The following is a 21,768-nucleotide window of genomic DNA, read 5'->3' on the forward strand; positions in this document are numbered from 1 at the left end:
GTTTTGTTGTAAGAAGGTCCACTAGCTTCAAAACATTATGTACGCTTGATTTCTGTTACCACAGGCATACCTAAGGTAAATGACATGCCTTAATTTCTGCATCCTCTCTGTGTTTCCAGAGTCCTTTCCACACTTGTATCTGAACATTGCCTCTCAGCTTCAAGACAGCAGCGTTTCTCTCCTTGTAGGAACCAGGGATTTCAGTGTCTTCCCTCCATCACCCACCTGATATAGCAAATATCCTACACAGGCATTCTGATTATTTCATATTTCTTTTTTAGCCAAATAACTGCTAAAAAGAAACAAGACTAAAATGGCTTCTTGCTAACAAGGCAAAGAAATTAAAAAATTGGAAATCCTGTTCAACAGGATGAAAAATGCAGATGCCTACTGGGTTATGGAGACAAATGTCCTTCAGTAATTGTATGAGTCAGATTAATTCTTTTCCAATGTTGTAAACCACTCTGCTTTACTCTTTTTCCTTTAGCAGTTTGGCAGAGGACACAGATATCGGTTGTCTTTCCTCCCCTAAATCTAATTAATTTTTATAACGCTCTTCTGTATTTTGGTATTGGGGATGCTGCTGTTTTTACAATCTCTTGTGATGCACTAAAGTGGTAACATCTCTGGACAAGTGTTGCAGAGATGAGGTATGAATTTTGTGCCCTTCAGATCCTGTTTTATGAGAGAACTGCATGGGGTGTGTGGGCCTTGGTAGCTTGAATCAGAAAATAAATTGAAGTGATATCGTAATTACTGTGTGTTTTAGCTTTTCTGCCATGTCACTGAAATGTTTGTAATGTAGGAAAGGGAAAATGCATTTTGTTTAGAGACTGCTTAATGAGAAAATTGCTTGGTGGCTAAAGTTAAAAAAAAAAAAAAGAGAAAAAAAATGGAAATGAAAATGGAAAACAGCCCCCCCCCCCCCCCCCTTTTTTTTCCCTCCTACTGAAGCCTCCTACTGAAGACAGTGAGAGCTACTAAATAGTTCAGAATATGCTGGTAGGTGCTTTGGTACAAACAAAGAAGTTAAGATTTCGGACAGGTGTTTTTAAAAACATTTCTTCCAATTCGCTGTTGTGCCCATAGCAGCAGTAGTAATAGCATGGGAAAATGTGGCTGTGGGACTTCGGGGTCATCGCCTTTTCTGGCAATTGCTAGGCAGTCATTTGGCCATAATACAGGTTACAAGTTCAGCAGTGCTTGCATCCAAAGGTCCAGACCAGCAGTTGGGAATACTTTGCAGCCTGAGTACCCTCTGCTGAAATTCTTTGCTGACGAGTAACATGATTTCATCACAGCATTTCTCTGCAAGTCGGGGAAAGAAGGTTAAAAATGAGCCGTGGGGCCAGGACCAGCAGTCCATGAGTGCTATTAAAGATGAGCCAGAGCACCACTGATTCTCAGACCACTTGTTTTTCTTCAGGCAGGTTTTTGTACCTTATGTTTTCCTGGTACTGTACTGTTTGGATTTTTTTTTCCTCCTTGTCAGCTTGTGATGACTCCTAAGGAATATATTTTTCCTGTAGGCCTTCATTAAACAAAACAGTCTAGGGATTACAGCGTTACCATAGGTGCTTGTAGTGGTTTATCAGTGGTTTAGGAATACTGACAGCATGCGAGAGAAGCCAAAACAATGGCATTTAAGTAGGTGGTGATAAAGTGGGATGAAAATGAGAGAAGTCACAGGAAAGAGAACAGTATAGCCAAGGACCATCAAGCATGAGAAGCAAAAACAAAGAAGAGCTGAAGTAACACAGAATTAATTTGTAAAACAGTATCCAAGTTAGGCTCTGCTTCTAGGACTTCTCCTGCTACAGTCCTCCTTGTTGTCTTGTATCCACATCAAGCGTCTCTGGAGACAGCAAAGTCTCCTTAAAGTAGGTGTCTACCCTCCGTGTGTTGCAGAATGCCATCCTTTCTGATGCAAAGCTTCCTTGACTCAGTCCCTACAGTAAACTGCCTTCAGGTCTTTTGAAACCACATTCAGCTGTCAAGTGCTTCCAGGAGAAGTTGGTCAAATAGCATTTTTTTTTTTCTTTCATGTATTCTTCACCTTTCTTAAGTATCCTGAACTCTAATACCCTTGCATATACTAAGCCTTGTTTTTCTCTTCTTCCATCCTATCTATATAACTTTGTGATTCCTGGATATGTTTCACAACCAAGCAATCTTATTTAGATTTTTTCTTTCCCCATGAAAAAGCTAGTAATTCTTTAGAGTAGAACCCCTCAGGCTAAATTGTGTTTTCATCTACATTCATGCACCAGCACTGAGTACAATGCGATCATCTGCTTCACCTTGAGACAGCTTGGCTTCCTTCTGCGTGCTCTTACGAAAGCTGTGTCTGCTGTGCTGACTGAAAGCTAACTGCTGGAATGGGAGTGAAGAGAGGAAAACATATATATATTCATATAGGATGTCCCTTTCCTTATGCAATTAAAGGCCAATGCCAACACTTTTCATAACAGACAGCAGCAGTTATGATGTGCACAGACTTGGTGCACTCAAGTAGTTGTAGGGACATTTGAAAAATAGGTGTTTTTGAGGAGAGTTTGAGGTGTAGAAAGGTTGGCTACTCCAGGGTAAATTAGAAGTGCACCATGAGATGGAAGTCACTCTGAGCTTACATTGGTATAGCTGAGAAGAGACCTCCAAGTGTCCCAGCAGAAAACTCTGAACATGAAGTCTTTCTTCCTGTGCCCTGGGAGTCTGTTTTTCATTGTGCTTTGTTTTAGCTTTCCTTTCTTCCTTCTCATTTGTCTGTATCATTTTTGTTTATCATTCTCTGGCCCTTTCTAGCATTAACATCCCAAATTAATATAGTGCAATGTAAATATCATGCACATCTCTATTACTTAATAAACAAGTGTACATGTTAAATATGAGAACATGATTAAGCAACTCTGAATACATCCTGTGTCCTAGATCCTGCATGACTCATATGTCATGGCAGTTAATAACCAATCAGCCATAATCGAGGAAAGCAGAAAAAAAGGGATAATACTGAAAAAGAGGGGACTTGGGTCTTTTTTTTTTTTTTTTTTTTTTTTTTTTTATGGTACAGGGATTCTTTAACACAAAAACAAAAATAGAAAAAAAATGACTTTTGCATTGCATCCATGTAAAGGCCTGGGAATTCTCTGTGTTCCTGACAGGAAGATGGGGAGCATACAGAGGGATTAAGCAGCTCTCTGCTGGCATGCGAGCACGCTGGGCAGGCAGATGCAGCTTTTAAAGGAGGCAAAGCCACTGAATTACTTGGGGTCCAAAGGGAAGAAAGCCTTTCCAGTCAAAAATGCAGGGCCCAGGCATTTTTCTGATACAGGTAGGCTGTATTTATCTAGCAGGAGTCAGTCAAAACAGCATGTGCAATACTTCCAGCCGATGAGGGAGAAGCTGTTCATATCACATCTTATTAAACTGCTCTGAAAAGAAAGTTTCTGAGGGAGACCTGGGGCTTCAGCTTACAGAGCAGTGCCAAGGGTGTTGTATGTTCTTAGGCATTGCTCAGAGGTGAAAAGCTGTAAGAGGAAATAAAAAGTATCCATTAAAATAAATTGATGTGGATAGATTTGTATGTGTGACAGCACATACCTTTTTTTTTTCCTCCTTCCTAGCTGAGCTGAATTTCAAAGACAGTGAAAGTCAGAAATTGATAGTACCTGTTACTTGCAGGCTCTTTTTCCTGAACACAAGCATATTCTTAAACAGTTAAGATCTGCTATGACTGCAGCATTCCTCTCAGAAATTACTGCCCTGTAAAGCGCAGCCCCATAAAGATTATTTTTGGAGGCTGTAAAGCTCCCTTGGGCGAGCAGGGAGCAGGGGCTGGGTGAGGGCAGGCTGCCATTTCCCCCTACTCAGGCACCACCACCGGGTGCCAGGCCCTGATGCCCCCCTGGTGCAGTCCTGCCTCACTTGCATGGCTGTGTCGTGCAGTGCCAGCCCCACGAGGCTCACCAGGACGTGTCTCTAAGAGGTCTGGTGAGTTTGCAGTAGGGAAGGAAGTTTGAAGTCAACAGAAAGTCAACAGTAGCCCCTTGCATTTGGGGCGTGCACAGAGCTTGATCTCTGGTTCCCCTTCTCCTTAATTCGCCCACAGTGTGAGTTCTTCTGATTGCTTTTAAAGAGAAGCGCCATGGCCTTAGCAGAGGGAGCTGTATTGTGCCTCCTTCTCAGCTGAGACCCAGGGATGTGAGCTTTCTTTTTATTTAATTGGTTTTTGTTCTGCTTTTTGAAGAGCAAAGGCCTACCACATCACTGTAGCAGTACTTGACAGTGCATCCCATCAGATACTGTTGTAGTCAAACTGAATCGTAATTTTGCAAGGGAGATTTTGGTCTCTCAGCAAAAATCCCACACAGCCACAGGCAGGAGGAGCAGCAGACTAACACAGAGGGTCTGGCTCTGAACTGCACTGTGATCCCTGCAGCCCATCCGAGGCAGGGTTTGTAAATGGAGCTGCATTATCTCTGCTGGGCCAACAAGTGCTACAGCTCCCTCCCTGGCAAGGAAGGGTAAATGGGGTGTATATGCACCATCTAAACCCCAGCCAGTATTCGACTGTGGACCAAAGAGCAGTAAGTTTTTAGCAAATGAAACTACATACCAGCTACAATATGATAAAATCATTATGCTGTCACATATCATTGTCATATATTCCCCATTTTTAACCAGCAACCAGCATGGCAATGGAAGGCTGCTAGACTGGTTTTGACAAAATAGTCTATTATTTTATTGGTCATGTATACTTTGCTGTTTGAGAAGGAATGCTGGTGCTTCTCATCTCTATAAGCACTGTAGTTGCACTTACAATGTCTTGGTATCCTTTGTTGTAACAATGCAAATGTCACTAAACATGTATTGGTATCGCACTATATATTGGAATAGCTTAGAGAAGTGACCCAGAAAAAAAAAAACTTTTCAGATAATGAAGTTTCTTTTACACCTCACAAACATACCCTGGTATGTAGACTTTATCTTCAGTGTGGAATAACAGCGTATTCCCCCAGGATCTCATCCACCCCACTTGTGATTTTGTCACAAGGGCGGTAATCAGGAAGGTTCAATTTCCAAATTTGTCGTTCCATTTTGGACAGCTTGCATTTGGGACACCCAGATGCCTGCAGTTTCAGCTGAACCTCTGAAAATGCTTGTATGTGAGGAAAAGTGGAATACAAAACAAAAACAACAACAAAAGATAAAAGGAGAGAAAGATGGCAGAAACAAGAGGTAAAATGTATGGTGGTAGCAACTGAGGGGGACAAAGAGGGGCAAAGACAGCAACATCATAATTTTCATCCACCAGGAGTTAATCAAAGATTTCCAAACATTTAGACAGTTGTTTTTTAATGCTTGTCAGAAGTTCATCTTCTCTAAATTGTTATTAGCTCATTAGCTGGTTAAGTCAGCCAAGCCAGTGTTCCAACAAGCCAGTGTTCCAAGTTCCTATCCCTGGAGGCATCTTCACTCCAGTTAGTCAACAAAGCACTTGGTGTCTCTGAAAAACTAAAATAAATAAATAATCAGCCTGTCCCATAATGGAATTTGAAGACCTCAAATCTTCGGATACCTTTATCCTGTGTATTGCTCAATTTTCCCAGTTATGAACTGGAGGCAGTTTATTTCTTGCCCATGTGGTATGATTTATATTTTAATTCATTCATTACTGTCTGTGAAGTTTAGCACAATCATTGGATGAAGGAAACTGTGTTTATGCAAGCCAGTACTATGCTGCTTTGAAGGCTTCTCAGATCTACGGAAATCAGTAGATTCAGTGTCCTAAGCCAGATTCTCAACAACTGCTGATTCTTTCTCTGCTGTTTGTAACAGGGAAACTCCAGCATTGCTCCAGAGACATAAGGAGCTCGGCAATCCACTAATCCTCACATTTCTCTAAGTCCAAGATTAATTAAAAATATACTCAGCAAAGCTCCTATATTTCTGCTACAGGGGCTCTGTGGACCCAAAGTAGAAGAGATCAAAAGACGACTAAACATTCACAAGGTCATGTTTCCAAAAGTCCTTCAGAGGCAGATCCACTAAGGAAGTGAAATTTCTACCATGAATATGAGCAATCCAGATGAGAATCAGTCAGAACAATAATACTGGAGCATCTTCTCAGAGAGGGAAAATCCCTCTGGTTAAATTGGCTTCTACAATGTAATCTTAGAAAACTATGAAACTAAACCATAAGAACAGAAAAGCATACTCCATTCCAGGGTGATGGCAATGGCATTTCTAAACTGATCAGCCCTGGGGAGAAGCCTGAATTCTGTTTCCCCCAAGAGAGCTATTGAGCTACTTTTTCAAATGATGACATACGGAGGCATTCCTTGAAATCCCAAATGACTAACAGATTTCTTGCATAGATCTGCTTAGTTGTAAGAGTGTCAAAGTCATTTTTGAAAGGCTATTTACTCATGAATACAGAAGGATTGTCCCCTGGTGTCTTTCTGTCCAAAACCAATAGACAGCTGCCTCCCTGATGAGACAAATCTGGCTGGGTTGTGGCCTATTAGATCCTTAGGACTGCAATATTTAAGACTAGAAGATACTTTGAGAGGCCATTTAGTCCATTTTCTGGCACCAAAAGATTTAACCTCCAGCAATTTAAACTCCGTGCATTTCCAGGCCATTGTACTCTGGCACAGCCCTATTACGAGTACTGGCATCTCATAGAAGGGCTTCCTCATTGTCCATTCTGAAGTTCCCTTGTCCCATTGTAAAGCCATTACTTTCTGCCCTGTGCAAAGTCAATGAAGGGAAAAGGGTTATTTGCTGCATCTCTGCAGCAGTCTGTAGCCTTGTCTTGTCTTCTCTATGCAGATCAGCCTCAAAACAATCTTTCAGATCACTTTTCTATGCTTCACAAGGTCCTCATTGCTCTCCCCTGCACCCTCTCCAGTCCATCCCTGTATTCCTTCATTCACAGACTTTCAGCAGAACTTTCACCTCTGAGTATAGCAGAAGGATTTGTTTTTGCGTCTTGTGGTTTGTACGTTTGTTTATGCATCCCAGCATGATGTGTGCTTTTATTTGTTTTGCAATAGCATGACTTTGAGTCATAGTCTCTAATCAACTGTAGCCTCTAGAGCCTTTTCTGAAGGTCTAAAGCACTACTAAGGTGATGAGACAAACTTATTCCTGGTGATCCCATCATTTCAATCAGTTCTGGAAGACGTATGGGATATTTCAACCCTACTAGTCTCACATATGTCAAGTTATACAACAGATTTCATTGTCAGTCCTCATGTCTGTCATTAAAATTAAAAAATTCTCTCTAGTTATTTCATGTCCCCTTTGCCAAAGACCAGTGAATTCCTAGTTATACATGCTTCTTTTGTTTCATTTCCTTGTGAAAATGAGTAGTTTGCTGTCTCGCTTTGCTGCATTTCATGGGAAAGTGAAAGAAAGTACATGCAAGTGACAGATAGTGTGCCTAGAAGATGAGCTGTGGAATGTAGCTAATGGAGTCAAGCTCAGGGGCATGGGACAAGTCCTTGTGGCATGTTATCCTACTAATGCTTTTCTTCATCTTTGTGAAGCCTGATTATCCTATAATGAGGGAACAGTTATAAGAGAGAGAAATAGTTTTGGAAATTTTCACTTTAGACTGTTTGATTAAAATGAAAAGATTTCAACAAAACAAAAATCTTTGTAAAACTTAATCACAAAGTCTTTTTCCATCAATAAAATATTCTATATATATTAAAAAAAAGGAAAGAAAAAAAAAAAAAGGTTGCTGAGTTTGTTCCTACAGCCTTTGAAAGGATCACAAGAAACTTTAAACTTGGCAATGCTTATTATCTGTACAACTTGTTCTCTTTCCATCGGTGCATTACTATGGGTACCACAGAGTTTTAGTTAACACAGAATGAAATTTATATATTTTTTTTCACCGTTTCTGTGTCTGTTCCTTTTCTGAACCTTTATGTTGTTCTGTAAATAATAACTTATTCCATCTAATTTTAGTTTTTAGGCAGTTTCACCATTGCATTCTCAAACATTAGCGCAATGCTGCCTTAGCACAGTTTGTAGATGATTATAAGAAAACATTAAAATCCTCAAAACTATGTATTTCTATTTAATGTCTCTATAGGAGAACATTTCTGGTGTTAGTAAACCAAAGCCTACTGTACTTACCTGTACTTACTCAATTCCTGATCATGCAGACCTGCTAGAAGTTGGTGAAAATTTTGTCCACATAATTAATTTTTAAATTGTTCCATGACGGATTTCTTAAGCGTTTGCAAAATCTGTATTTTTACACCCACTTTTTTTTTTTTTTTTTTTTTTTTTTTTTAAAGTGATGTTAAGCTTATTATGCATCTTAAAAGCTTTGACATACCTTGCTATGCCACATCATACCATTCCTTTAAGGTATTACTTTTTCCAATATTAAATGTATAGTTTGATTTGATGTTTTTGAATTTAAAATGTAAGTCTTTGTTTAAACACAGTGATCATTGTGTGTTTGACTGGGCGATAATGGTATGATAAGAGAATAATTGTCTTAAAACAACATCCAGGAGTTCATCCAGCTCCTGTCACTTTTGTGCTGGCAGCAATGAGACCAACTTTAATATGCATGACCTAAAATGTACAAAAAGCAGAGTGGGGGAAGGGAGGGATAAAAAGCCAAAAAATGTCATAGGATGACACTGTGCAGTGTCTGCAAGGCTATGAAGAGTATGTACTGAGCACAAGAGAACACTTATGCCCCACCAAAATGAGTTCCAGTGCAGGCATCGGCTGTCTTTTATTTCAGCGGTGTGAGTTGGGATTTGGCCAGCAGCAAGGTAAAAGTGATGGTTTTAGTGTATTATAGATCAGTCAGAACAACTAGTAAGGATGAAAAACTTGGGAGACATCCAGTACAGCAGCCTATAACATTAATAGCATTAAAAATAATTTTCAGGCAGATCAATATGAATCCTGTTTGCTTAGAGCCTGAGGGTGATTGAAGAGAGAGGGAGCCTTGGGAAAAGAGTAAGTGAAAACACAAAGTGTGTAACATCTTATTTTCATCAAGTGAACACAAAATCTTTGAAATCCAAGTCCATTTGGCAAAATGTTTGCCAGCCCGGAGCGGTAGTCTGTCTGACGTAGAGGAAATCTGGCTGAGTTCTTCGAGATCATTTCACCGGGAGTGACCTCCTCAGCAATGGGCTTAATAAAGATTTGCCTGTAACTGAAGAAAGGGAATTCTGGTTAGGGGTGGGTTTTTAGGTTTTTCAGACAGGCCAGCTGAAACCTACTTTTCCCATTAGACAGAGCGCCTGCAGCCTGCGTTACTTGCAGGGGATAAAGCCACCCCTGAAGCCAGGGAACGTAGGAAGAGCATGCCTGTTTGTAAACTAGCCAGAAGCTAATCAAGCTGAGTTTAATTAAACAGCGTTATAGGATATTAATAACATTCCTGACCTTTCCTTGTCCAGAGTGCAATATTTTTCTCAATTTTAATTTTAAGTTTATCTACATGAGAATAAATATTGTTGTAAGGGTTTATCGTAGCAAGAGAAAACACAAGTACATTGCTTGCCTCTCCTCGGAGCAGCATGAAAATTAGTAGCTCACTGCAGTTCTTTTCAGACTTTTCGCTTGCAAAAGACAGTGCCAGTGCAGTGTTCATTCCTTATTAATGCCTGAACTTCATTAAAATCCTTTTTCCTTATTTTTAACGAACTAAATGTATTAGCATGCACTAACCCATTTCAGAGATGTTTCTTTTCTTTCCATTTTCCGTCTTGCTTTTTGCTGTTTTTCTCAGGCTGGTGGAAATCTGCATTCTCTGGGAAATTCTGATATTTCAAAATTTGGTTTTGCTGAATACGTGAATGAAAAGTTAAAGTGTTCTGTGTGTGATATTGCCCTCTTGCCCACCCTTAAAGGGAAGTTCTTAGTTTTAGTGCAGAAATAACAGTGCATTACATTTAAATATTTTTATTGAACAAAAACGTTTTAACATTCCTTATCCGTGTGTTTGGGTTTGCTGAAACAAATCCAAATATTTCGTTATGACACGACCCTGCATTAATTTGCACCCACCCAAGAAGTGCTGCAGGCTTTGTGAGGGTATCCCAATGTCCTGCCTCTGCCAGGGGCTGAGGTGGCACCTCGTTGCCACCTAGTCCCAGCCTAACTGGATGGAAGGCGGTATTGCTTGGCAAAAGTATTACTTGTCCCCTTTACACCTGCAATACACACACGTGTGAGGATGAAATATATGGTTGTCTTACAAGAAATGAAAATATGTGCCTCAGTCTGACAGGAGGGATGAGGAATCTGAATTCTGGTGCCCAGCTTCCAGGCCCTGGGCCTGTCTTGACACCCGCAGCCACTGCCTTGAGGGTGGGCAGAGTGGTTGGTGGCAGTCAAACCAAGGAACAGGAGAACTGGAAAATAATATTGGTTGCTTGGGCTTTTTGGTAAGTGTAAATTAGCAAAACCTGAAGGAAACTGAAGCATTTCTTTCACTTCTGGCCCAGAAGAAATCTTGCTACTATGCAGAGCTGTATAGCCTTGTGAGCTTTATCTGTTTAAAATGAAGTTCGTTTCTGTTCTCTGGGTACTGCACAGGTCACAGTCATGTTTTTAATTACCAATTAGACTTCCATTAAGGAAATAAAATGAGTTTTATGTGCTGGTTGTCAAAGGTCCTTATAGCTGCCTCATTTTATGTGCCCTGTCCATTCAAGCGGCAAGCAAACGAAGAGAAACTTACTCAGGGGTGGTAAACAAAACCTCGAATCCTTTGCCCCACAGAAAGAAAGATAGAGGCTGAGATGGAGAAGCTGCAAGGACTTTTCATTTTTCATTCCCTTCAGTTGTGTTTTTCCTGTCTGCCATGAGCAGTGTGAACAGAATGTTAAATATGCCCTTAAGTTACTCATGGAAAGAAAAGGTCACACACATACACGTTCAATCTCTCTCTTTTTTTTCCTCTCTCTCTCTATTGTGTATCTATTGTGTGTTCATATGAATGTGCACAGAGAGACCCCAACCCCAGAGCACGAAAAATTGAACTGTGGGACCCATCTATTTGCTTAGAAATTTCAAGAGGGAGAGGTTATAAATAGTCATAAATTCAATTTATTTATAAAGCATTCTCTGTCAGGCGTCACTGCACTGCACAAACAATTATAAAAGAATTGTAGTAGATTAAAAACATAAATTAGAGAATCATAAAATGCCCAAGAGTGATTGGATTAAAATGCATTTGACAGAAATCTTTTAAAAGTGGGGTTTGAGGAGATCTTCTGGGTGGTCAGTCAGAGAAAAGTCTGTGCTCAGTGGTGCGTTCCAGCAGAGGCTCAGGGCAGGATTTCTGCAGGGGGTCCCTCGTGTCTCTGCAGTTCCTAGTCTGGGCCTACAGTAGTTGGGGGTAGCTCAGAGAAGGTCTAATTGTGCTGGATGTGGCCGTGGTTTCACATTTGCTCACATCTGTCCTCATCCTTCCTCTGCTAGCCCTGTCCTTGCCTTAAAGCACGCCCTGTGGCAAGGGCCCGTGCCAGAGGTGCATGGTGCAGAGTGTTGCTGGGCTGCCCCTGCAAGGCCATTTTGGGAAGGTTTCCCAAAGTTAGAGAAATGAGAAATTCATCCTGCAGACAATTACCAACTCACCTTGTAAGAGGACAATATTTTCCATGTTAAAATTAGTAGCAAAATTCTGCCTGGTTTAGTCTATATTTTAGTCTAAACTGGCATGCACTGGGATTACTCAAAAACTTGTAGGTCCATGTCATTTTTAAAAAGAAAAAAAAAAAAAAAAGCTTTCTAAGAGAACAGATACTTCATTAAATTAATATGGAACACAACTCCACACCCCTTGTCCACGAGGGGACTATAAAAACCCTTGGCACAAGGGAAGTATTATTTATAGGCACATTTCCAAAGGAATTCACTGTTCACATGTTGAGTTCTGTTGGAAATTCAGTCCTTTGTTCTGCAGCCCAATTTTTAGCGGGCTCTTAGAAAAGTTGACTAGTTACAAACCTGAAGGTTCCTTGGTGTACCACTGCACGTGAGAGCAGCTTAAAGTTACAAGGTAGACAAACTGTAGTTGTGATAATGTTGATTCCAGGCAGTTAAAACAGCATCAGTCCGGCCCTGAAATCATGTGATTGACTTAAAATTAATAAATCTCTTGGGAACAGGGATTCGCCTTTGTTAAGCATTTTGACTACCGCAATAAAGTTTAGAAACTCATTGAGAAATAATGTGTTCAAAGCATTGATCGTATAGTCATGATCAGATTATGAATATAGGATGAGGAGAACTCCACACCTATAACTTTAGGGTGTATGTGGAACAAAGCAATAAGATCATTAGAATAGTCATTGCTAAGATCATGTATCCTATTTTCAAAAGCAAGCATGCTCATGTATCTTTTGCTGAAAGGCCTTTTAGAAACAGTCCTAATGAACCAGTGTTGTTCAAGTGGATTTTTTTTTTTTAATTCCCCCTGAAGTGGGATCTATGCTTACTGTTCTGCCTGCCAACAAAGTATTCAATATTTAACACTAACATGGTTTTGAGCACAGCAAGGTTAGGCTAGAGGGAGCTGTGTTTTTTAAATATTAATAATATTTTTTTTAAGTTAATAAAATGGGCACTGAAATGTTTTATGGCTGATAGACTTGTATATTTTATTGCACGCATGAGCAAATGCAAACACCTGAGCGTGTTGAATAGTCAGTGTCTAACTTATTTGAGCCATTTTAGGAGCTGAATGAGACATGATATGCCTTGTGATGATCTATTAGATGTAGCTGTCATGCTGAAGCTGCTCTGATTTAAATGGATGCTTCTGGTACCCTGTCCTTAATCAGTGGTTGGTAGATGGACAATTGACTGTGGTGTTTCAAATGGCTGTTTTAACCTTGGGAAAAGGTACCAGACTGCCTCTGAAACTGCGTAAGGGAAACTAGTAAAAAGCTTTCTTCTAGGGGTGAATTTTGTTCCTAGGCACGGTAACAGCACAACACCTAGCCAGCTTTTAATTCCTATCCAGAGATCCTAAATGAGGCTCTCACAAAAAAATGAGTCATAAACCTTATGCTACCTTCCCTAATGTTGCTTCCCCCTGGAAGGGTAATCTCTTACTGGTCTGATCAGAATATAAAGTGACAGTTCATTTGAATTTAATCAGAGCAGTGGACCAAAACAAAAGGAACTAGGACATGACTTATTTTTGACTCTTCAGAGCCTTTCAGATTTGAATGTTTGTACATAGGTTGTTTGGATGGCTTCAATTCTTTGTTGCACCAAAATAAAACTGAGCCCATAAGGAGCATATTCTCTGGCTTGGCTTTCAATCACATATAGGTAGAATGTTATTGTTCTCTTTCAGTACAAAAAAGAAAAAATCTAGAGCAAGAATACCCAAGAGATTTCTGCTATTGCTAGCCAAAGACCATAAAGGAAGATCTTCTATTGTTTAGACATCATTTAACCAGCACCAGAGTCCAAATTTGAAGTCCAATTGGATGCATAATCCTTTATGTGAATCTAGAAAGGCACATGTCTGACCATCTCGATGACAGAGAATGAGGCATTCAACTGGAAAGCGCTGATGTGTGATTGGAAAGGAAATAGCTGGTTTGTTAGATTGTTTTGAGGACTACAGATCCATTTAGAATGATAAAATACGCGTATAGATTCTTAAAAAAATGTAGGTTAAAAGGGACTTTGGAGGCCTGTCTAGTCCAAATTCCTGCTCAAAGCAGAGCTGTCTTCAAAAGTTGATCAGAATCTTCTCCAGCATTTATGGCTTCAAATTTATGGCTTCTCCAGGATTTAGGCTTCAAAATCTCTCTCCTATTGCAGTCCAAATAATCTTGGCATGTAAACCCCTTCAGAAATGTAGGATTCCCAATAAATACATTATTCTGTATAGCCAGAGCCTGTTTCTCCACTTCTATTAGTAAAATTGTAGGTGAAATGTTGATAAATAGAATAGTAATGGCATTTATCATCTGTATTTTATTTTACGTTTATAAGGAACGTGTGGCTCACTGAAAGAGGAAGTGTATTTGTTGCAAGTTACCTAGCAGAGGGTAGTGACCCCCTTGTACCTTGGCTTTGTATTACAATTGGATTCTGACACAAAACGTAGTTCTGATGAATCCATATATAACTTCCATTTGATCCTAACCAGAATTTTGTGTTAAAAAAAAAAAAAAGAGAGAGTGAGAGGGGAAAAAAAAAAGAGCTTTGACTAGATCCTGAAAGAGGGCTGCGTACGCATGAAGTATTTGTTGATTTGCCAAGGAACAGTTGGATATAGTGCATGTGGATCAGGTCTGTGATCATTCAAAACTATTAATATCCTCGCGTCTGTTGAATTCCATGGAAGTTCTTTAAGTGGATCATGGGCGTGTTGTAAATTATCAAATACTGAAGGCTGGCTTGCACTACATACCTGTTTTATAATTGCTCATTTCAGATTAGCAGGAATTCTGCACTCATCTGGTTTATTCTTCTAATGTCATGCGTCTTTAAAGTCGCAGCAGATGACAGTATCTCCCATTTACGGCTGTTAGTTTCTGCAGCACTCGGTATGTGTTTAACTTTGCTCGCAGAAAAGCCTGTCGTATAGGCACTGCCTTTGGTTGGAATGGACCGAAGGCAGTGCTGATCATATTTGGAAATCTAGCCTTTCAGAAGCTGTTCTGACTTCTGTTCAGCAGCACAAGGGGTTATGTTTAGCGGAGTGATAGCCACCAGCTTCCTTCTGCAGGTTTCTGTTGTCCTAGTCAGGTAAAATTAGATAGTGTTCTTTTGCTTGATTTTTTGGAGAGCAGGGATGCTGTGTTTCAGGAACCACAGTATAACAGCAAAATAAGTTATGTTCAGCTATATGCTATCTTATTAGTCCTTTCTTTTTATCAAATGAATTGGAAGTGACCAGTGCTTTCTGCAGTGACAGTAGTTCTCAGGAGTTAAAAAAGTCCAAACATGTTCGTTCTTTTAAGTTTTATTCCTTCACATGTTTGTGTACTATTTTCATGCATACTTAGCTGAAAATGTCTCCTGAGTAACCGGACACACTCAGAAGTAACTTGGTGTCAACAAACCTGTCTCAACATCTCGTTTGTTGAATTGATCCTTTAAGTGCACGTATGTGGCTCTTCCACACCAAAGGTCAGTTATTAATGCTAACGGTACCCTTCAGGTCAGCATATTCACACAGCCATGGTCTCTGTATCTCGGATGTAATGGTAATTTGTAATCCAAAAACAAGGCACCTTTTGTGCAAAGCCTCTGGACCATCTTTCCCAGCTCCACAGCTCAGTCGCCCTACTTCCAATCAGCAAAAGATTGTTTTCCCTACTAGGAAAACGTCTGAGTGCTCTCAGAGCCTATTTATACAATTAATGCCAAAACATCCTATATGACAGAGGCTGTTAAAATACTGTTGTTTTCCTTGGATAACTGAGTATTTGCATTACTGAAGAAATGTATTCCGTTATGTTAGGGAAGCACTGGGGAATAATAATGCAGACACTGACGTAACTTGGTCTAAGGTCAAACAGGCAGCTTTGTAAAGGTCCTAGCTGTGCAGGGCTTGCGGTGCATTGCTTCAAATATATGAGATATGTTTTTTTAAACATAGTTTGTAACAAGCAGAGCTGGGTGCTAGCAGAGAGACAGCGATGTATGAGAAAACCCGTAGTGACTGAATTTCAGGTTGCCACCCCTCTGGACTGGGGTGTATGAAATGTGAGGTCCTGACTGATTGAAGTCCTGAGTGACTCTTGCAAAGAAAATGTTATGACCTAGCAGTGCTGCTGTGTGGTTGGGGTTTGGAGAGCCAAGGATCAAGATACAGCGAATGATTCTGGAGACTGTTTTTCCAGAAACAGCACTGGTCTACTCAACCCTGTCATGACGGGAGGAAAACCTCATGGCACCCTTCAGTACTTTGCTGGGATTTCCTGTTTTCAGACTCCTATGAACCCAAGATGTTATTAGGTACAGTTTAAAAATTAAAAACAAAAACAAACCAATGACGTCTTCAGAAAGCACATGGGATTAGGGAGGCTTCGTACTTAATACAGTAATCCTCTTTCGGAAATATGTCTTAGAGGCTCAACAGTAAGTTACTGTTTGTTTCTCTGTTAAGAGTAAGATGATGTACAATTTGTTTCTTGGCAGCGTTAGTGCTGGCTAGTCTATCAGCTAGGGTAGCTGATGCTCATGTCCTGTATCTCTAATGAAAAACAAAAAGGAACGGTGGCGGAGCCAGCCCCCAAACATCTGTGTATGCTCCAGAGACAGGCCAATTTTAGAAAACTTTCATCCCTCCTCTTCTTCCACTCATAGTTTGCTTTTCTTTTTTTTTTCTCTCTCTCTCCTTTTTGAAACATTTTCATCACTGCTGTCCAAGCAGAAAGCTCCTGCTTTGTAATTCTGCAACCTGCAATGATTTTCATGTGTCCCAGCCACATCAGCACTGTTCCCTTTTCAAACACAATTGAAAAAATATTGTACCCTCTTTTGTAGAGCTCCAAAATATTTGCTCTCCTTTGATGCTGTGGTTTGGGTACAAGCTTTAGGGGCAGAGCTGCTGGTATCTCCTTTCCTGCCCAGAAGCTAGGAGGCAGCCCTGATATTTCTTTAGCCTCATTTCTTTTGAAATGGTGCCAAGCTGGTTTCTTAGAGGAGTTGGGATCGCTGACACTTTGTGATGCTGTGGGGACATGAAGGGAGCCTGAAATACCGAGGCCCAGTCTGCCTAATCTGTGGGAGCAGAGCTCTGGATGAGCAGCCAGAAGTGAAGAATCCCATTTGGCAGAGACAGGTCCATGGTTTTGAGGCTGCCAAGTGCTTCAGGTATGCCTCTCATGTCTAACCTGAGGCAGGGAGCGGTAAGTCACATCTGTACGTTCAGCAGGCAAGGTGGAACCAGAATTGGGATGCGCCCAAGGTTCTGCAAGCCCATTGATGTTGCCTCGCCACAGAGCTACAGCTCTTGAGTTGTACAGCATTCGGAAGAAAGGGAACGCAAATTAATTGGCAGGCTCTTCAAATTCTTCTCAAATCCAAGCAGGAGTAGCTTCCTGAAATGGTCTTGGAGCAGCTGCACTGTTTAAGTTGGGCAGTATTTCTCCTTCAATTTTAGATCCTGAAATCATAATTTAAGTGCAGAAGATCATAAAATTTCTCTCCTCTGCTCAGCATTCTGTGTCTTATGTTCATTTCAGAGGCTTTTATAGAATGGTATTTTCATGGATCTTTCCACCTTAACCAGAGCATTGTAAAGACTTTATTCAAACAGTTCATAGTTGTGTATGGATATATGCATATAGCTGCGTACAGATATGCATACGCATGTGTGTGTAAGATTTCGGCATATTATAACCTCAATAACATGGTTCAACAAACAGTGTTATTGCAATAGTAAAACAGGAGCCTATCATCCCACAGGCATCTTCAGGGACGGAAAGGTATGAGGCTCCTAAACCCAACCAAATGGAACCTGTTAGGTGTTGAAATACTGGCTGCTGTGTGCAATATTAAATAATAATAATAAAAAAGGTTTTTTCTTCCAGAATTTTCCCAAGTATTTGCTTCCTTGGTCTTTTGGTTGTATTACTATAGGAATTTCAATGAAATTCATGGAGTGGAAAGGCTCTTCTGGCTGGGCAGACCAGCACAGCAGAATGCTGCATCCACAGAAGATGCAGAAACCAGAGCAGAGCCGGCGGCAGCATTGCCCCAGAGGCACCACAGGCTGCCTGCCTGCCTGCCCCACGGGTCAAAGCCTGGCCCCATGCCCTGCCACACTGATAGAGGCATGCGGCAGCACAAAGATGCTGCACCAAGACTTCCCATCACACAATGATGTGGTCTGATTTTTTTTAGAGCTCTCCTGACAGCTTGGCTTACTTTAGAATTTGTGCATCGAGATTGATTGGTGGTGTTTGTTTTACTACGAGTAGTACATCACTTAGTACATGTTCAGTTGTCAGGGACAGTGGAGGAAGTAGGGGCTGCCAGGTTGGTCCCTTCTAGAAGTATGAAAGCTCTTTTCTGCAGCCAAACCTATGGCTGGACTGCTGGATGTTAGCACTTAGATGCCAATTCCTTGGCTAAATACACCAATGCACTTACTATAAGCAGAGCTGGGGATGTAATAGTCATTAGTTTTGTATGCTGTTATTTCCTTCTCTGATTTCAATGGAGAAAAATCCTTAGCGTCCTGATCTATCTCTGTGTGGGACAATGATGAGCAAATTCTGTATTGTGGGCATGTTCAAAAGTTTTATGACTGGATCAGATAACTACAGAACAATACTTGTTCCTCTTTAGGTATTCCCCATAGCAAACGCTGGGGAATACTGCAACCATTGTGATAGCACTATGTCAGGGAAGACAGCAATATTTTAAAGCGCAAGCACGTGTCTGCTACAATCAGGTGGAATTTCTCAGGCATGTAAAATAACATGTTAATGTAAACATGCCCATTAACTGGGTATTACAGCTTTTGATTAATGAGTTGTTAGTGCGATCCTGTTTATTACCTGGTGCTGAGTGGAAGAGGTTTAAATGGACAACTCAGTCAAATGATGAAATGATTTTTCATAAACCTGCACGTTTGGTATTACTGTGTCATATGAAAAGTGTTGTGCATGCATTTAGCAACATTTCTGGACAGAGGTAAATGGCAACTGCAATTTGGAGCTTAAAAAAAAAAAAAAAGTGAGCTGCCTGATTGTCTTGCTGGATATCTGACAAGATATGGCTAAGAATGCCTCCTAGGCTGTTTAAATTTGTATTTATTTCGGACTTTTGTTTCTTGAATGGGAACTTCTAATAACTTCTAATAACCCCAGTTTAACCTTGGAGGGACCTAGTCTCCTTTAGTAGTCATCTTGTTTTCACATACTTATTTCCCACTCAGCTTTCCACAGAGCACTTTTGTAGTGATTAGCTAATGCTGCAGTTCCCTCCTACTTGGATGGAGGTCCCTACCACTTCTGCAGTGCTGCTATTCTCACTCCACACTGGGGCTAAAAACCCAGAGATGAGAGACAGCGAGCCTGTGTACAGACTCCAAAGGGCTGCATGCTTGTCCTGAATCAGACTGCTCTGTCACTGGAAGTGACTTTGTTCTGATGTGCTTAATTGCAGCCCGCATTTCAGGGGGACATGTACACTTCTGATGGCGTGACTAAATGCCTCTTGTGTTAGTCAGCCTGATCTGTAAACCATTTGTCACCAATAGTCAGCCTACCTATTCCCAGCAAGAGAAAAGGGAATCCCAAAGAAGGCAAAGTTTGACACATCCATCAGTCTCATATATGTCTCTCTCTATTTCTCCCTGCTCCTCTCTGCCACATTACATCCAGCAGCGTTTCCTCTCCAGAGGCAGAAGAGGACTGGATACGGTTCATTCGCAGGGATGGCAGCAGTTGGCACTGCTCTCTGCAGAGTTCTGAGCACTGCAACATGCCTGCAGGGCCTCTGCCCTCCTCCTTTTCACACACTTGTGTCATGGCCACTCTATGCCAGGGCAAGGGCAGCAAATTTCAGAGTGAAACCAAAATTTGCTGCCACTGTCCTGTCAAACGTGCTGCTGAATATGCAAGTTTGAGGAGGGAAGTCCAGTCCTCTGGCAAGTCATGCATGTTAGATGTACCCAAGTGATAAGTCCGTGGGTTGGAGTGGAGTCTGCATGGGTGGAAGGTGAGAGAAGAGAACATCCTTGTCCAGTTTTTGTAACTCATGCTAACCATTGTCTTTCTTGTTCTCTTCTCTTCTCTCCAGGAACGAGTGGAATATCTCTTTCTCATAATTTTTACAGTGGAAGCATTTTTAAAAGTAATAGCATATGGACTTCTCTTTCACCCCAACGCTTACCTCCGCAATGGCTGGAATTTACTAGATTTTATAATCGTGGTCGTAGGGTGAGTACCAGCATTTTGCCTTTGAATGCACTCCACACATGGGGACACCGGGAACCTGTGGGAGCACAAGGGTGGATGAGGTTTGAAACATTACTTATGGGTGATGTTAGGGGTTGCTGTCCATTGCGACCACCACTGCTTGTCCCTGCCATGTTAACCCCCCTACAGGCTTCATGCCTTCTACCAAGTGTAACTGTCCAATCTAAAAATACAGGTAACTCCCACTGGTTTTCTGCAGGTATAACTTGATTCATAAGGATTGACATTCAGTTGATGTACATTTTCTCTCTGGCATCCCTCACTACTTTTCCAAGTCTTTTAGTGATTTGCGAGACATGGAAATTAAACTGCTCTTTGGTAACAGGAATAAAAACAGGAGTAGTGCAAAACTACTCGTCAAAGTAAAGTATTGAAACATGACTGTGAAAGAAAATCCCTCCCTTTTTTTTTTTTTTGCGTGTCTGCGAATATTAAGAATATCTAGGTGCAATCCTTTAATTAAGTTTAGCGTTGAATGAGAAATAAATTCTGCCATCTTGCAAAATTTTCACAAAGAAGGATGAAAAATTTAAATCTCAAGTTTTCATACTCATACAGAAATAAATTCTCTTGTTCAATCACACTGTTCTGGTGGTGATCTCAACACTTTAGATTTTGGCCCTTTGGATGCTTTAACCTTTTTAAAGACTAATTGTACTATTGTGGATCAAATTGCCGCTTTAAGATGCAACTTTCTGATCCCCTTATTCTTCTCTGTGTTTTTCATGCTTGGCATTTAATTTATTTGAATAAAAACAAAATAAATCACCTTCTACTTTTTCTAGCTGAGAAACAAGGGTTTTGAATAGTGGTTGTTGAAGGGCAGGAAAGAAGAATAAACTGCCCCTGAATACAGAGAGAACATGTTTTTCTTCTCCCAAGTAATTTGCTCCATCCTTCCACCACTCCATTGTTAAAAAGTTTCATTGCCTACAAAAGCTTTCAGTCTTTTCACCTTTTCCATAAGGAAATCCTACATCAGGTCCTAGGAAAAGCATTAAAAGGGACAGTCCCAGTGATCAACATTCCTCATAATCCCTGCCCCCAATCAAAGTCCATCTTGACCAGTTTAATGATGGTCCCAAATAATTATGTCAGCAAACTTTTCTTTGTGCTACCTGTTCCCTACTGCTTTTCAGTGTCTTGGGGAAAAGTGGGCAGAAGGAGAGTTTCCAGTGAGGGGAAGAGAGGACAAGTCATCTCCTAGTCAGGCATAACTTCTCTGCCTGCAGCAGTATATGGTTGCCTTTGCCTTTCATTCCTACCCACAGTCAGAGGATCCCACAGCAAAGTAGTCATTAGAAATTGTCAAATCCCCAACCTCTCCCCTTTCATTGTCCAGTTCCGTAGCTGGTTCTGCCTTTGAAAGCCCTCAGACATGTCACCTGCTTGGGGATTGTTTCTAAAGGTGAAGAAAGACTGGAGAAGAGAAGTCCTATGAATATGATTTTTCCCTTTTAATTTCAATGAGAAAGACCTTTTAAAGAGCAGGCATGTGTTACGTCTTCCACTTCCATTGGAATGCAGGAGAGCAAGGCTCCAGAAATCACAGGGCGGCATTACATCTAGTTTAAGTGCAGTCCTCTTCAATTTTCCTACTAGGGCAGTTAATCAGCAAGATGATATGCAGGCTGAAATTAATTCCCCTGCCAATGATAGAAGCTGCATCTCTCAGCTTTTCTAACTGCTCTTGCCTCCAGCAGCTCTCAGTCTCTAGATGGGGAGCAAAAAATGTAACTGGGGAGGGATTACACAAGTATAATAAACATGGCCAAGACCCCAAGGTCTCTGTTAAATAGTAACAATCTCA

General features: G+C 40.8%; 1 protein-coding gene across 45 annotated transcripts in view; it reads left to right on the plus strand.

Moving 5' to 3' along the window:
- CACNA1C (calcium voltage-gated channel subunit alpha1 C) overlaps positions 1-21,768 on the plus strand; it is a 476,569-nt gene that overhangs the window by 254,437 nt on the left and 200,364 nt on the right. For all 45 annotated transcript variants that reach the window (XM_072039979.1, XM_027463118.3, XM_027463184.3 and 42 more), the window contains exon 4: positions 19,780-19,919. In XM_072039979.1, coding sequence (XP_071896080.1) covers positions 19,780-19,919 — 140 coding nt within the window. The remainder of the gene's footprint in view (positions 1-19,779; positions 19,920-21,768) is intronic.

This window comes from Anas platyrhynchos, chromosome 1 (assembly GCF_047663525.1).
Source record: "Anas platyrhynchos isolate ZD024472 breed Pekin duck chromosome 1, IASCAAS_PekinDuck_T2T, whole genome shotgun sequence".
Lineage (NCBI taxonomy): Eukaryota > Metazoa > Chordata > Aves > Anseriformes > Anatidae > Anas > Anas platyrhynchos.